The sequence below is a fragment of the Chaetodon auriga genome, chromosome 24 (assembly GCF_051107435.1).
Source record: "Chaetodon auriga isolate fChaAug3 chromosome 24, fChaAug3.hap1, whole genome shotgun sequence".
Lineage (NCBI taxonomy): Eukaryota > Metazoa > Chordata > Actinopteri > Chaetodontiformes > Chaetodontidae > Chaetodon > Chaetodon auriga.
The window spans coordinates 8,922,765-8,940,436 of record NC_135097.1 but is presented as its reverse complement, the minus strand read 5'-3'; the positions used below and the strand labels follow the sequence as shown (position 1 = coordinate 8,940,436).

The following is a 17,672-nucleotide window of genomic DNA, read 5'->3' as shown; positions in this document are numbered from 1 at the left end:
ATTTCAAACGGCTGCTCTTGCTTCTGTACGTAAAACAATATTCATAATCAAAGAATATATCTGCGGTCATTTCCGTTCTCTGCTGCAAATGAGAGCTTCCAGAACCGAGCTGATGATAAAAACTGAGTGAAATGAGTGTGGTAATGTTCTATATTCTTCTCATGACCAATGAATCCTATTAAAACAGCAAAACCAGCAATTAAGTGATTCTACTATTATGTGTGTGGTCAAATCCTCACACAGCTTCTCACTCTGTGCCATAGATCTCCATTGTTGTCAGGTTTATTTCGAATCCTGCTGCCATAAATACTCATGAGCGCAACAAATCCATGTGAGGAGTCCCCAACAAACACTGTTTACACCAGCTGAGGTAAATTGCAATTAAAATATTTTATCTTTTTTTTTCTTCCTTCAATTAAAGTATGCTAACTCACAGATTTGTGTTCACGGGATTTCCTGACGTTACGAAAAACACAGAATATCTCCAGATTTATTTTCCAACAATGTCACATTCTCCTTGACTCGACAGAATGAAGATATTAAAGCGAGTGAGTGCAATCTCTCTGCCCCCTCCGTTACTGACAGAAGACCAAACGTGACCTTTTGAAGTTAATTAATTGCATGAGCAGCTCATTAAGAGTAATGCTAAATTTCATGCTTTAATTTAACAACAGTGTCTGTGCCACATCTATCATAATTTGAGAGCTACTGGGTGTGACAAAGTGCTCATGCTCTAAGGCATGGATCTGCATAAACAGCTACTGCAGCACAACCACTTACTTTAACAACATTTCAATTATGGCTAACCAGGCCCTCGGCCTTTCTGTCCCCTCGATAAAGCCGGACAAACAAGGTTTTCATTTCATTTGTGCGCATGCATGCATTCGTCTGATGTTAGCTTGTTTGCTTTCTGGCCTGACATCAGCTTCTACCCGCAAAAGGCCTTCATGTTGAAGCATTAACACTGAAAGCTAATTTCTGCTTTTAATTATCTGTTTCTAGGAAAACTGACATGGCAGAAAGATATTACTTGTAGCAAGAAGTTTACTGAAATGTTTCCATTTCTTACAAGTGCTTGGCAGACAGCAAATAACTTACTGTCTAAAGATCCCAATGGTCCTGTCAAACCCTATTTGCAACTAGATAGCATTCATGGCACAGCCCTTATGAAATCTACCGCATATATGGCTCTTCATTTCCATGTTACTCTCACGACAGTGAGCAGACACATCTAGGACTCCACACCACCCTCCTTGCAATGCTTTATATCCAATTTGAAACCGCTCCCTCTAGGCTATCCTCATGGAGTCTCTTTCTTCCCTAGAATAACCCAGTGCACTGCTAAGGCCATGTGATGTTCTACAGACAGTTGGAAGTGTCACTTGTGCTGCGTTATCCTTCTCTCTTCTCTGTCAAAGCTGAACCACAGTGGCGGGCATGACTCACTGAAGTGCTGTACTTTCTAATGACACGAGAGCGGAGGCTGAGTCAATCTGACCTGACAGTCTTGCATAAATCACGGCCCTTCGATTTAAGTTGCTTTGAGGAGTGTCAACAAATCCACAGGAGGAATATTAGACTCTGCTGTAGGTAGGGACTCCGCCTCTGAGAACTCATTACGGGGTGTCTTCCTTCATGCTGTGCCAGGCTGTGTTGACTGAATTGCCAAGCTTATTTCTGATTCACTGGCAGAAGCCTGCGTTTTAAATTCCCGACTCGTGATAAGGGCCCACCAGCGCCTTAAAGACCGTTTCAGGGGAAATACATGGATTTTTAATGGGTGAATTTTTGGAGGTGAGCTTCAATAGCTCCAATGTGATGTAATGTATAAAAAAGGTAACTCTGGGCTGGAGAGCGGTGCATGGAAGTATAGGAATAAATGCCATTAAATGATAATGCACCCAGAACAAGCTCCCTCTCTAAGCTTTTATTCATGTTGTTTATGGTCTTTAGAGAAACTGATGAGAAGGCAATGTGCCCAACTACACGGCATTTAGCTTCTAATCTTGCCGTTAATCATTCCACTTGAAAGTGTTCAACAACAAAAGGCTGTTTTTCCCCCTTTGAAATCAAAGTAATTATTATTTTTTTTTCCCCTGGACAAACAAGAGGAGGCTCCGAGCCCCAGTTTGCAGAAGTGATTCACACCATCATGAGGCAAGGCAGAAGCAAGGCTGAAGAAATAACTCGACAAAGAGGCGCAGAGAAAGGGATCCTCCTTCGCAAAGACAAAAGGAGAAATCTCAGCTGACACCTTCAGATAGAAATGAAACACACTTTCAACGTTAACAAGTTTGGCCTGCAGTATATAAGTGTAAACATGACCAAATCCAGTTCCTGTGAATCTCATACAAAGCAACCAGCTCTTTATATTTCCTTGCTCCATTAGCATGGTCTAACACACTGAGTTGCTCCACATGTGTCACTTTCATCAAACGATCCTCAACTGGCAGCATCTGGAACCTTTCTTCCCACCACACCCCACACCAGCAGTAGAAATCCATTCATTGAAACAAGCTATTAGTTATATTACAGACAGCGTTTCAGCTCGGCAAACTTTTATGGCTCCAGGCACTTTTTCTCCAATATTGGCTTCTACTCAAGAAAAAAAAAAAAAAAAAAGACGGAGCAATTTAATCAAACGTGAGAGATCTAAACACCAGGGCGGGCGAATGTAAGATGGTTTCAACCGATGATCAAGAACCTGGAAAGAGAAGTGTGTGATTTTGTTCCATTATTGGAGAGGAACCATAGCTCTGCTAGTTTGCTACTCAAGGGCATGGGGGGGGTGGGGTGCTACAGAAAGCCGTGGGTTTATGTGTCTGTCAATGTCATGTCTTTTCAGGATCACAGTTCAAGGCGAACAGAAAGGATAAAGGGGGGCAGGGAGGAGAACTGGTACATTGCTGAGAGGGTGCTGGTAGGTCAAAGGACCTTCAGCTGAGTTGACGCTGGTGGATACTGTGCTCTTCAGTTAGCTGAAGGATGAAAAATAACATGGAGTGTATGACACCAAAAGGGCAGTGAGAGAAAGGTAACAGAGTACAGTAGTGGGTTTCTGACGGTGTGAGAAATAGTCTAACTTGATACGGGCTGTATGAATTGGATTAAACTTAGAGCTATTACACTTGTAATGTTATTTCTCACAAACCTGTGAAACCCCACGAGCTCCAGCTGACTGTTTGATGCTAGCATTTGAATCATTTTTTAAGCTGAAATGCGCATTTTGTGGCTACATATATGTGAAGTTGAAATACAGCATTGTTCTTATGTTGCAGGGTATTTGGCTCCAGTTTTATAACTATGATCAGGAAAAATGTAAAATCAGACTTACCCTGTTTAGATGCTTAGCTTTCATACTTAGACAATCAAGATACAGGTTCAATTTATGCTTTGTCTTTCTTCTTTTCAAACCACATGTTTAATTCAATTTCGATTATGAAAGATGTATAGAGTCAGGACTAACCAATGTGCAAATGTAATGTTATCTCAGATACAAATTTTACTGGGTGAGCTGACAGAGCCACTAACAGCGGCCTAAACCCTGCTAGCATCCGCGACCAGCTTCAGCACAGAGGTGAACTGGTCACAGTGGGAGACCACTGTGACCAGTGGTCACAGTGGGAGTTCCACGGTGACCAGGGCTTTAAATGTAACCTCTAATCCCACAGTGTAGTTAGCCAATGATACGCTGCTAGACCTTTGAAGCAACACTTCCAACAGTTAGCCAGACATGCTAACATGTGCAGGCAAACAAAATGTTTAATCCATTTCAAGAAGAAAAAGAAACTATCCTCATATGGAAAAATACAGAATGTGATTGGTTGTAAATTAGCTCTCCACTTGTCTCTCTAGAACCTCTGAATTTGCTGATTTAAGTCTAAAGGATGATCAGCATCATAGGAGCAAGCTCTGCATCCAAACATCATGGCATTAAACAATCTTTCAACCGATGTGCAATGTTGTTTTCTAATACTGTGTACAGTAAAAAGACTAAGACAGATTCCTCTGGCTTATGTATGAGCACTGCAACTTTCCTTTTTCAGACTTTGCCTCCTAAATGGCAAACTAAGCAAACAAATCACACTGGTGTATGAGGGCATGGGAAAACCACTGATTCCAAGGATGTCTGAAAAATATATTTGCAGTGCAGATCTCAGTGCAGATCTCAGATAATTTTCTTTCAAAACTGCAACCACCCACAGGCTTCTAAAGCTCCAGCTGGCAAGCAATCCTGAGGAGAACAGATTCTACCCCAGCAGGGGCCATAGGGATGCAGCGGGAGAGAGTAAAAGAAGCTCATTCTGTTGATTAAATTTAGTTGATTTAGCTGCTTGGCTTTCTCCAGGGTGACTTGGAGCTCACAAATTATCAACTTTAAATGGTGGATCTTTACTGAGATGGTTCACATTTGCTACACATAGAATTTGTTTTAGTACAGTTGCTCAAAATAAGATGGATTCCAGCCTGTGCTTAACATTTGGGTTTGGTGATGGTTCTTTGAAACTGTTTATTCTTCTATCCAGTGGCTTTCATGGCTACCTGCAGTGCACAGGTATTGCGCAAGTAATTGCTTTCCATTAGTTTCATTACGGAGAGTAGACATAACTATTAAAAGCTCCGATAATTCATGACAAGACTGTCAAAAACATTAAAATGTTGTTTTTTTTTGTCAGTGTGTTTTCATAAGAAGATATTACAACCCTGATTCTGGACAAGCCGTGTCAAACATAAATAAAACACAATGTGATCATTTGCTTATCCTTATCGACATATAAAACAGAACAAACAATATATTTAATGTTTGACCTCATCGGCTTGTCAAAACAGCTGTCAGCTTGTTTGCAAATGACTGAAATCTGTTTTTATTTATGTTTCACAAACCGTCCCAACTTTTTTTGGAGTTGGCGTTGTAGAATGAAAATGTATTTTTGTGAGCACATTTTAGGACTTGTTTCCATACCGATGCCAGACACAAATAATATAAATAGAAGTCAATACAAGTCAAAAAGTAATGAAAGCTCTGTTTGCACTTACTCATATACTTTCAGCTTGTAACACTGGCTGTTCAAAAACAGAAACTCCCAGTCTGTTCCATAGTCTATGGCCAGCTTCTTCCGGAGATCACTGAGGAAACCAAAATAAATGCATCAGGCACATTTTGGGTTTTGAGCATAAACTGATGCAAGATTTTAGCCAATTAACATTTACATCTGAAAGCAAGGCTCTCGAAAACAGACAGAAATTACAGCAGTGGTACAGTACAAGCCTAAAAAATATGCCTAAACTTAAGGCTGAAGTAATGTAATGGTTTCAATACAAACTAAGCAACAAAATCCTCTTCATATGAGAGAAACAAGTGGTCTGGATGCAGTCTATTTGTTTTGAGTCCCTGACAAGCTGCTTTAATAACTTCTCGATGACTCCTAACTGTGCTGACAATGTAGCTTCATTTTCCTTGCTGCTTTAAGTGACTGACTTCTTGCATAGTGTGTTTATGAGGTGGCCCTTTAAAGCCCATCCCCAGTCTCCAATTATCTGAGCTGGTGAAGGCTGATTTTCTTCACTGATCACAAATAAGGGATGGCGCACAGGCACTTATTTCCATATTCATAACTTAGAATTGCTAATGGGGTTAACAAATGTTTGGGGAGGGTGATTGTTTCGCTTGAGGTTGATAAGGCAGGGTGGCAGAGGGGGATGATTCGGGGTCACAAAAGCAATGCAGGTTACGTAACTGAGCGTGCGTGTGATCCTCTGCGGGGCAGGGGTCGTAACATTCATGCACGGAGCCAATTTTTGAGGAAATTGCCCTTTACAGCACGCTAAAGGAATAAAAGATGCAGACTAATGAGGAAGAGACTTTAATTTCATGCTAGTTCCAAAAGGTATGAAGACACAAATGCACGACCGGCATATTTATATCTGCAAACTGACATGGCTTGGAGAGAACAAGTGGGGGGGGGGATTCTCCATCCCACATAAATGATTGTGAGTCATTTGACCAGGAGCAATTGAAGCAAGGTGGACAATGAAAAATAGAGCAACTGAAGCAATGCCAGCTCCTTTTTCCTGTTCCCCACATGCAGGCATTTGTTTAGGGGGGAAAAATCTTGACCTTTTGGTAACTGCCATCTCTACGGTTGGCTCTCCTACTGTAATGAACAGTTTGCAGGCCTAAGGGCCACAGTAGTTACTTATCAGCTATTGCTGGCTGGCTCAGAGCTCTGTGAAAACGTCTGAGCCGGAGTAAGAGCATGCAACCGGAATTCTCGTCCAAACCTGCTCAGGTTTTTTCTTCTTCTCAGCTGGAATTACAAGCAGACAGATTTCTCCGTGGATATATATATATATATGTAACTCATCTGTTGTGATAGGAGGTCATTTTTGTCCTTTAAAACAAAACGATTACAGCACTAATGTGTGCCACATCTGTCTCACACATTAGGCTTGGATAATTCATACCCCGGCGGACGCTGTTTCGCTCAAAGTAAGTTGGAATAGGCCTACCCACTAGAGCACAGTAGGCAACCAATAGCGTTTGTTTTTCTTCATTAAAATTAGCCCTAGGTATTACACAGTGCAAATTCATTACTGTGCAGCTTCCCTCTTTAGCACAGAAGGATGCAGTCTATTTTAAGGCCTGGTTACATACCATGCCACCCTGCTTATGATACTGTATCAATGTGAGAAGCAAATGCATCATCCACACGGAGTGCAAAATGCTGAGCATTTAGCCACAGATATGTGACAATGGAACCTCTGCCTCTATTTCTTTGTTATTCTTCCCTTACCTTATTTCCATGTTGACTGTCTCATAGGCTTCTTCTACCTTCTTCAGATTGGTAGCCTCCCACTCTGCAGCTAGACAAAACAAAAGGTCAGACAAATTAACAATGCGGAGTTGTTGCATCTCAACAGCTGCGTGTTGCCAAACAGTGGGCTCTTAATATAGGCTGTTATATCTAGGACTGGGAGAGGAGCAAGGCTGCATATAAACAGAAAAATGTTGTTTCCAGGTGTGGAAACAGCCGAAAGGCCCGCAAGCTTATTAGTCTCTTCACACAGACAATTGCGTTAACCGAGACTGAGAGAGAAAAGAAGTCAGAGGGAGTGTGAGGGCAGCACAGGTGGCCGCAGCGATGATCCGTTTGTCTCTTTGTCACACTAGTATGTTGCTAGTATTACATGATGTCAGACTCGAGTGGAGAGCGAGATCTTCAAAGTCCTTTCAACTGATTGTGACAGGTAAAAATAGGCTTAATGGAACTGTAGGTAAAAGTCTATGCATGCAACCCTGTCATTTGCATATTCTACCACCGCATGTGATGAACCGCAATGCACAATGAAAATACTTGATGCATTTGTTAGTCCTGAAACAATTAATAACTGATTAACATAAAATTATTTGACATTTTAATAATTGAGCAGCAACTGATTGTTGGGGCAGAGGAGCAACCTATAAACACACTTTTGACATATTATCACCTTATAAAGTGTTTTTGGCTAATGTGTTAGCCAACACTTGCTTATTTTAACATGTAGCAGATACTGAGCGACACTAACATTCATTTGGAGCTGTGTTCCTGGCCACTTGGTGCATGTAAGGCCAATATTTACTCTCTTTTTAGCTCTGTTTTGGTTTACAACATCCCCTGAGGGGAATATCTGGCTCTTTAGCAGCTAAATGCTCCACTGTCTTCACTAGCTGGTTGCTCGCTTTCTCTTTCTGTCATTTAGTGTTGGAGTAGGATTATTGGTGTCCACTCAGTTTTCAGGGTTTTTTTAAAAAAAAAACAGCCTCCTGCTGCTGCTGCTGCAGGGTTGAAAAGAGTCGAGTTTTTAGGCCATGAAGAAGACGGTAACACGCTCTGTAGAGCTGAGGGGAACTGCAGTGTTGAGTGACAAATCTCTGTTTGGTTTGTAACCATGAGCGAATCCTTTCATATTAGATCATCGTCATTTTATCACTTGTTAATATGGAAACAGTATAGTCCAACTGGAAGCCCTTTACAATAATGGTGAAACATTTGCTGGTCCCAACCTGTCTAATTTATGGGTTTGTCACTTTACGATTTCATATGATTTTAAGTTGAAAATCTTTGGGTTTTGGGTTGTTGGTCAAACCAATTCAAGGAACCAGGCTAGCTTCTCTTCTGATGGTCCTTTTCACTGTTTTCTGATTTTAAAGAATAAATGATAAGTCATAAGCACCCGTTGGCATTACGAGCTTCCTGAGGATCACACTTCTAACATCCTTACTCCACCCCAGACACCTTAATGTGTATTGATAGTGACAGGGGCGACGCCTGACTTTATTTAAATGGACAATGTTTCATACAATGACAATGTGCTGTATACACTAGAGTATACAGCTATAAAATATATCTGAAATATACAAGACAATAGTTGTAAATTACATGAAAGGAACATCAAAATACTGTGCACGGCATGTTACTTGGAGTCAGTGTGCAGCCATTACTCTTTCAACTGATGCTGATTAGACTCGCACCTCCATGTGTTGTAGAGTTGAGCAATTGGATGAATATATCGCCGAACGCCGACCGGCTGGGTCCATGGCTGGTTGGCTTTTTTGAGCAATTTTTGTCATTTTATTTTGCAAATTTAATGGTCTGCCTCTGAAAAACGAGTGAGAGCCGCTGCTCAGTGACAGACTCTCATTCAACAACATTCATTCGACGGGCCGCTGCACACACAGCTGCATGAATATATCGGCCGTTGGGCTGATGGTGGCCAGATGGAAAATTTTAAAATATCACCCAAGCCTAATGTGACGTGCAACTGTGCTTCTTAAAATCAATGCTACAGTCCAAGTTATTGGCTATCTGTTATGGATCACTTCTCAAAAGAGGCCGACGCAACAGCAGAGCAGGTTAAACATGAACAAAGGGCCTGAAAAGCCGAAGGGAGACAAGAGGGCAGAAAATTGAAGCGAAGAAAGGCTGAAGGTTTTCTAGTTTAATTGTCCAGTGCTGATGGACCTGGGGATTTACTGTGGACACTGTAGTGAACAGGTTCATCTCTGTTGTTAAAGAAACTCTCACTGGGCGCCGTGGCAACGGGAAGGAAAGTGTATGCGGTAAGGACTGTGTGGGAAGCTGTCACAGCCCTGGCCTGAATACCAATTAGCATGTTCCTTGCATGTGGTCTCAGCTGGTTGCCCATAAAGATACCCCCCACACAATTCCCCCGGCACCTATTTCTTGCCGAACCTAGTACAGATGTGAGGTGTCCAAGAGGCAAGCTGTGATTTCCCTTGCTGTAATGGCTATTTTTATAGCACCAAAAGGGGAGATCTGTCCCTAACCCACCCCCGATCCCCTCAAACTCCTTCAGAAAATCACAAGAATGCTCTCTCCAGCCTGCTCGTGCATACTCTCAGATTCCCCTCTCTTGCCCTATTTCTCTCTCTCTCTCTCTCTCTCTCTCTCGCAGACACATACACACCAATCATCAGGCTCAGCAATGACAAAAGGAGACGCAGAATCTCAAGTGGGTGACATTTGACCCCTTGCAGCAGCCCAGTTGTATATGGAGAGAGTGGTAAGGGGGGTAGCTGAGGCGGGAGAAGAAAGACTGAAAGAGCAGCCAGGCGTACAGAAGTACCCAGAGCAGGGAACACAGGGCGAGTAAAGCCTCTCGAATGGTCTCTGCACCAGTCAGGCCGACATAACCTGAGGCCGACGTACAGTACACCAAAAAGACCTCATGCCATGGTCTGATGACCGCAAGAATTAGATTATCTGTCACACGGTCAATGGATGTCATGGTATCACAAATACAGCGAGTCCTCATGCTACATCGCAAATTAAACCTAATCAACATAATGGCTCACATTAACAGTGAGTTTATTTATTGCCGTGTAAAGGAAGAAATGCCTTTCATTATACCAAAAAAAAATCGAATTTCTCTACATGCATACGGAAAAATGTAGGACAAATGATTGAAGCTAAATTGACCAGTAGATGACATTTTCCACTTCGGGAAACATACTGTACTTCGCTTTTAGCACTAGCCGCTATCAAGAGGGTTTCTAAATCACAGAGGCCATGCACAAAAATAGAAAAATATGCCATCTCCTGCCGGAAATCTCCTGTGCATACATACCTTGAGCCTGAGACCGGAGATGCTCTGTTTACATGCGAACGGATCAATAGGCAAGGCAATTTCTCTGCAGCTCCAAGAAAAGAAACCTGGGAGTCTGTGCGAGCTGCGGCGCGGCGATGCTTAACAACACAAGGGCAATGCAGTGAGGCCACCCTTGAGCCTTACACTCACACAAGCAACAGACACCTTTAGCTAGATTGCGTAGAGTATGAGGCACATGTAGGAGTTTGCTTTGTTGTCTGTAAAGCTCTTTAAAATAAAGACAGCATGCTCATGCTTCCATGTTGGTTCCTATTCACTTCCCTTTATAGCCTCTGTTATTCACTGCCATCTATCATCCCGTTTTTTCTTTTCATTTTGGCTTCAACATTCCCCGCTCCCTCAATATTTTCAGCATGAGCTCCTCAGAGTTTTCCTGTCACCCTCTACTCCTTCTCTCCAACTCCATTTTCTCTCAGTTTCCCTCAGTTTCTCTCCTCGGCTGACGAACTTGTTCTGACTGCAGAGAGGGGAGTGGGGAGGGCTAAAATATAGGTTGTGGATTCCCATAATGAAACGTTTATGGCAGGTTGTAACGATGAACAAGAGGCCTTTCAGATACTGTCAACAGGGCTGGCGATAGCATTAATAGCCACCTGCTAGCATCAAACACAACCGCCCAGAGGTGCAAATTGCTCCTGTTTTCTCCAAAGAAGCTATGTTATCAAAAATGAATTCAACAAAAGGTAATAATGGGGGAAATAATGAATGTCATGTTATGTCTTATGTTTCTCTCTTTACCCACCCAAATCTAGCAAATGATTCTGAAACTGTAGCACAGGCTGCTGGGAGTTGAGGAGAGGTCAATCTCGCCCCCTGCATAATCGTTGTGTTGGAGTGTCTGATTGTATTAGGGTTGAGTGAATAACAGTAGCTGGCAGAAATAGCATCATGTTTTGAACTATCAGTGCAATTCATATCCCTGTGACTGACTCAGTTTGTATTCATTCTCCCACACTCTCCTGCAACTCTTTTTTATCCACAGCGGTCTGAAGGACAAGTGCAGCACCACGACTAGGACGCACTGAAATTAAGAATGGGTCCATTCACTGCACAACGGCTTTTATATCAAACTATAGGAGCCAACATGGACAATGGCGAGCATCAGTGACCGCATAATGTGATTTGATTATAAAAACGCAGTCAGATGTTTCAATTGCAATGATTTGAAAAAGACTGTTTCCTCATCTGGTAGACATGTCGGGGTGTTGTGACTCCCTTGCACTAGTTTTGACTGACAAGGTCAATCACTCAGGCGTCACGGGGTACACGTAACAGTAAACATCACAAATGAGGGCTAAAATTAGTGTTAAACAGTTAGCCGATTGATAAACTGACAGGAAATTAACCAATGAACGTTTCAAGAAGAAATGCCAAACTGTTTTCAGCCCAAATGTTTGGATTTGCTGCTTTTCTCCATGTTAAACTATTGTTAATTGAATATTTTTGGCTCTTGGGACAAAACAAAACAAGAAATCTGAAGTATCGTCTTGGGATCTGGGAAACTGTGACAACTTTTCTCTGGCATCTTTTAGACTAAACAATAACTGTATTGATCAAAAATAAATAAGAGAATCACTCATACATCTAATTAGTTACACAATCAAGGAGGTTTAAAGGAATAGTTTGACATTTTGGGAAACGTGCTTATTTGTGTAATTCCACTGTGTTAAATATGAAGATACGACAACAGTCGGTTAGCTTAGCTTAGCCTTAACGGACAGCCAGCTAGCCTGACTGTTACTGACAGTAACATATCTGCCTAAACACCTCTGAAGCTCACTAATTAACACACTGCATCTCATTTGTTTCATTTGTACTGAACTGAAGCATAAAAACAACACAGGGTTTTACAGGGTGCCATGTGCCGGACAACGTCTTGGCTGGGAACTGTGACTTGCAAGGGACCCAGCAGAGTCACTGCTCCCGGGCCAAGACATAGTCTGGCACATAACTCCCTGTAACACCTCCCTGCCTTCTCACAGAGCCAACCTAGCTGTCTGCCCCAACTTCCCGTCTTTATGCCAGGCTAAGCTAACCAGCTGCTGGCTGCACCTTCGGATTCAATAGACAGATATGAGAGCGATATCAATCTTTTCATTAAAGTCCTGGCAAGAGAGCAAATCAGCGCATTTCTCAAAATGTCACACCATTCCTCTAAAAAATGTATTGTCCTGCTTTTTTATGTTCCAACTAAATGTGCTGATGCTTTGAACCCAATGAAATGCATGACTTACTGAGACGAAGAGGTGTTAATATGCGATTACAACAGCATACTATTCACGTAATAGCAGTAAAAGGCATGTTAAACGCAGCAGTCAGACTCAATTGCTCAGATTATCATCACGATGCGTAATCACTATTTAACATTTAAACAGAGAAGGGGGCCCCAATGAACAGAATAAACAGTCTGTGTGGAGTGAGTTCACTCTGCAACAACTGGGTGCTGTTTATGAATATGTATGATGTAACAAACGCCTAGGAGCTGACCTACTTCTGTGTCTCCTCTGCTCATGACTTGGTCCCCTTCCGGGGTAACTCTGTCATCTTGCAACATACTGTAATAGCAGGAAGGATGCGACTCTCATGTACAAATCAACATGCTCCCTTCTGATGGTTTTGCAGGCGATGATCACCGTCTGCTGAGGGAAAGTGCTCAATAGGTGGCTGTGCAGCTGTACGAACAATCAGGATCTGGCAATGACAGTTTATTCATTCATTACACGCATGCTGACGTGAGTTTTGACAAGTTTATCATTTCTGCCTGCCTAAATGTAGATGTTAGGATCAAAAACATCAATTTGTACCGCTTCTGAGGGAGTCGCGTTAAAAAAAATAAATGTGTTTGAACATGTACTCAAGCAGTCATGTGACACGCATACAAGCAGACGCAGGAAATGGAGTAAATGTGTGATGGACAAGTACGAACAGACAAAAGAAAGCTCTCGACATAACTGGGGCTGCACACTGGAGAGCATTCGTCTGCACCATCTCATAGAATATCTTTATCTGGGATCATCTTGGTACGGTGCCAAACACTGTTAGCTTCAGGAGCTGGGAAAGAAAAAATCTATTTCAGACAGCATAAGAGACAGAAAGCTGGCAGCCGCTCAAATCAGACTTCCAACATTTGATAAGTGAAAATGGGCTAATTTGGTGTATCCCTCAAATGGTTGCAATCCAATACATTCCTCCTGTGGCTATCGAAACACACGAACAAGGGTGAGAGAGCGTGAGAGGCAAATCGTTTCAACCTCTCCACGGCTTAATGGAAGAAGAGGGAAAAATGTAGCTGCTCATTCTATAGCAATGGTACACTTTTCCACCAGGCTCCTCTCTCGACTCTCCCTTTGCTCCTTCTGTCGAACTAGCACTCAAGGTGAGCACAATTATGTCTCAAGGACGCGTCGCCCTCAGCCGGGGTCAGAGGTCTCGCCGTGCACCACGTTAACGGCAAACCCCTCCTGCTTAACATTTCACATCTAATTTGAAAAGTGCTGAACAGAGCCTTTAATTAACATCAGCCCTTGCCAAGGTTTGTAACCTGCCAGTGCACCAGTCCCTGCGCTCTCTTATACTGCGAAGCTCCGCTGCCCCACATGCCAATTCATTTGTTGAGTGCTGAGGTGCATTGTCTTGGAAAAGCTCCCCGGTCACCCTGATGCGAACTGAGCGATATGTTGAAGCAATTCCGAGCCAACGTTTTTGAGGACAAGATGCTGATTAAATAAGGAAGTTCAGGAGGAGAATGCTGAGGCCAACTTCACACAACTCATATGCACAAAGCTAATTTGTGCATACTACTTAAAGCAGCGACAGCTAAGCAAGTAGCATGACAAAAATAATGCCCTGGACTGAACAACTGTGACTATGCTTGCCCACTGGTTGACACAATAGCCTCTTTCATATAACCGTGTGCAAATGTGCCAGCGTCTATGGATGATCCAGACTCATTCTTGGGCTTTTACAGGTCATATACAAATGTATTCTCTGAATGTATGCTGTCATCTTGTACATTAGGATTTACTGCAGTGCTTTGAAGCAGAGGTGAACCATGTTTTTACACAGCAAGCGCCAGGCTAAATATGGATGCTGAAAGTGAAAACATGAATTAAAGAAGTCAGTGTGACCTCAACCAATTAAAGATAAGAAAACACACAGAATCCAAGTGTGGTGTACACAATCCACGCCTGCTCAGAGCGCACAGGCAGCAGACGGCGCAAAACGTGGAATTTGCGCCACTAGACTGTGGGTGACACTCCCCCCACTGCAGCGCATAGTGAGTCACCAAAACAGAACACAGAACAGGGAAAATCCTCACTGCACCTCAGGAAAATGCCACTGTGCCTGCACGAAGATAGAGCCCATAAGCTACAGCAATGACAAATCTTCTTCCTGACACACATTTAACTGGCAGGATATGAGCAGGGTATGAAAAAAAAAAAGGTTTCTCCTCAGGATTCAGAATATGGATCCAGAGTGGCAGTTAGCGGCTTATAATCTGCGGCTGACATTGGCTCGGCTTGCAGTAAGTGGTTACTGGGCAGCTCAGACTGCATCGTGGCCCAAACCAGCAGCGTTAGCACTGCGGATGGCACGTGCTCGGCTCGAAACAGATGAGCTAGCACAAAGGACAGAGCAGACAAAAGCTACCGCCGTCAGCTGTAGCTCAGCGAGGACCAACTGAAATTGGACCAGTGATGATAGCACCACGGACAGCACCGGTTTGCCCCCGTCCAAGTCAGCACCATGGAGAGCGTCTGCTGAGCAGGCATCGAGGAAAAATAGACCACACAGAAAAGGCTGATAACTCACTGAGCTGCAGACTGCAACACAACAATGCCAGTACAGAGATTCAAGACAGTCCTCTAAATGCTGCTCTTTTCTCAGTTTACAGCACATCTGACTGGAGGGCCTGCCTCTGGATCATAATAGGTGGTTAGCAGAAGTGACAATGGTTGTGGAGCTGAAAACTCCGTCCTGTCCCTCTCTGCACGGGGAGTGATCCCCGGAGACGCCACTGCACTCTTAGCCGTGCCATACTAATGTCTCTCCAAATGGGGGTCGTTTCAGGACATGTCAGACAAATTAGAGAAGTAGAAGGCGAGAGAAAGACGCACACAGGCAAACACATGCAGGCATGCTGATACGCACACAACCGTGCAGCGAGACAACAACAAAGGAAGCCCACGAGTGTGACAGCGGTAGCTTGTAGAACAGAGAGTAAGGGGGAAGGGTGATATGGAGGAGGGGGAAGGGAGAGGGTGTGTGTGGATTAGTGTCAGCTGTTGTTGGACTAAACTGAACGTCACTGACTGGCTGATCTGAGCAGCGCCGCTCTTGGCACCACGAGGGCGCTGTTGAGCAGCAGCGACCTCTACCAGCCTTAATGCCCCTGAAGGAGGGGGTTGGTGGAGACAAGCCTGGTGACCTATGATCTTCCCACAGGCAACAGCTCTTTGTGAATATGTTCTCTCTCTCTCTCCCTCGATACACACACACACACACACACACACATATATATCTACAGTATGTGTGTGCGTGTGTGGTCCTGACATACATCTCCTCACTGCATCAGTCTAATCGGGGGGAAAGAGGGAGAACGACAAGTGTGAGTCAAGTCATCACGCTACGGCTGGCGATACACTCCGGGATAGCTCTCACTGGCCCTGCAGCGTAGCTCTTTATAGCAGCAAGCTGGGATCTGAGACACACACACACACACACACACACACACACACACACATCGAGAGGACGCACCTGCATTTTAACCAGAAGACACATATCCACATACGGTGGAAGCAGAATTGGGTTTTTTGCATGATTCGCACATCAACTTTGGACCATATTTTAATGATTTATGGACCTTTCTGTGCAAACTGCAGGTTTTCACAATCATGCCGATTTCTAAAGTGTAATTACTGTACTTTTATTCTATATTATTCGTACTGTAGCTGTGCCAGTACAGTGCTTTTCAAATTACACAAGTGCTTTCAACTCGACTATTCTATCTTCATTCCTCAAAGGAGCTTTTTCATTTTTTTCACACTACTTTTCAAGACAGACCCATCTGCCTCATTTACTTTTACAACCATCCTCAATCCCCACTGGGATGAGCATGTTACCTCCCTCTCTCCTGGCAGTGTCACAATTATGATCAAAAGCTGCCTGTATGTGCGCGCATATGTGTACGTGTGTGTGTGTGTGTGTGTGTCAGGGACAAGTGTGGACAAAACAAATGGTGAAGCCAACACCAAACCCTCTTGTGTCAGTTAATTATTTTCAGCGCTCCAGATGCTGTCGCGGACTGAATACACAGCTTAAGACTTTGCTGAGGGCACTGCTTTGTGATGGCGCGCCGCTCCTTTAAATAATACTAGAACTAAAGGCGAGGGACGAGGCTCTGGCTACCAACACTGATACAGCAGCCGCAGCCTGATGGCAATTATTTAGACGTCCCCTTGCTAATTATAATCGAGGATGACAGGTGCCCAAAACAATTTGAGCGCAAACTGCCTGTGAGCTTCTGCGTGTGGTTGTCTCTGCTTATGGTTAGAGATAAAGATAGCCAAGCCAATGTCTCGTCAAACAAACGTCTCTTTTACTTCTTAGCTGGGCCTCGGCCGCACTCGATTCTTTCTGATGAGCATGTTGTCACTGAGATGCTGCTTCGCCAGTTACCTGGAGTTAACTGTAATAGATCTGGGAGGTATGAGGGGTGATGGGGGAGGCGGTAATGGTACCAACCCAAATGATTGAACAAGGCATGGTTTCACATTTGTGTCGGGGGGGGGGTGAACCACGATGTTCTGGGCGTGACGGCTGATTTCAAATCCATCCGCTGAAGACAGAAATTTCCTCTGTGCTCACCTTAAATCTGAGTTTAGCACGTGTTCAGACGAGCAGGGCTTGTTTGGAGGCAAGGTGAATATCTGCATATTCATGGGTTCTGGCTTCACAATGAGAAGGAACAAGTACATGTCATTTTGAGAATTTGTAACTTGATAACTGAACATTTTTGTAGAGGAACTACACACAAATTATTAGTTTTTTATGTTTGAAAAAACCTGGAGGGGGGTTTTTAGTATTTCTTTTCAGGTATATTCGAGGGAATATCAGACATGTTTTTAACTTGTGCATGTATTGATTAATGTTCTTACTACTTTTATGTTTAGACAAAGTCTGGCTGTGGAAACTAGGAATTAGGGAGGATGCATTATTGTACTGTAGAGGACTAATAGAGGGTGTACCGACTATTATTTTCATTATCAATTCATCAGCAAATTATTTTCTCAATTTTCTGATTAATAGTTTTGTCTGTAACTTGTTTCCAACAGCCCAAGGTGATTGCTTGGTTTGCACAACAACAGTCCAAAACAAAGAGAAATTAAGTATATGTTCATACAAAGTCACTAAAAGAAGCAAAGCAGCACATTTAAGAAGGTGGCATCAGCAGAATTTCCTCATTTTTCCTTGACAATTAACTGATTATGAATGATTATTTG

At 43.2% G+C, this 17,672-nt stretch overlaps 1 protein-coding gene across 5 annotated transcripts in view; it reads right to left on the bottom strand.

Moving 5' to 3' along the window:
- Positions 1–17,672, bottom strand: part of LOC143316832 (glucosidase 2 subunit beta-like) — a 124,356-nt gene that overhangs the window by 40,908 nt on the left and 65,776 nt on the right. For all 5 annotated transcript variants that reach the window (XR_013076625.1, XR_013076626.1, XR_013076627.1 and 2 more), the window contains exons 11-12: positions 6,795–6,864; positions 5,038–5,127 (exon numbers count right to left, since the gene is read on the bottom strand). Coding sequence is in view for 2 of the 5 variants with exons in the window: in XM_076724539.1 (XP_076580654.1) it covers positions 5,038–5,127; positions 6,795–6,864 (160 nt within the window). In the remaining 3 variants the exon portion in view is untranslated. The remainder of the gene's footprint in view (positions 1–5,037; positions 5,128–6,794; positions 6,865–17,672) is intronic.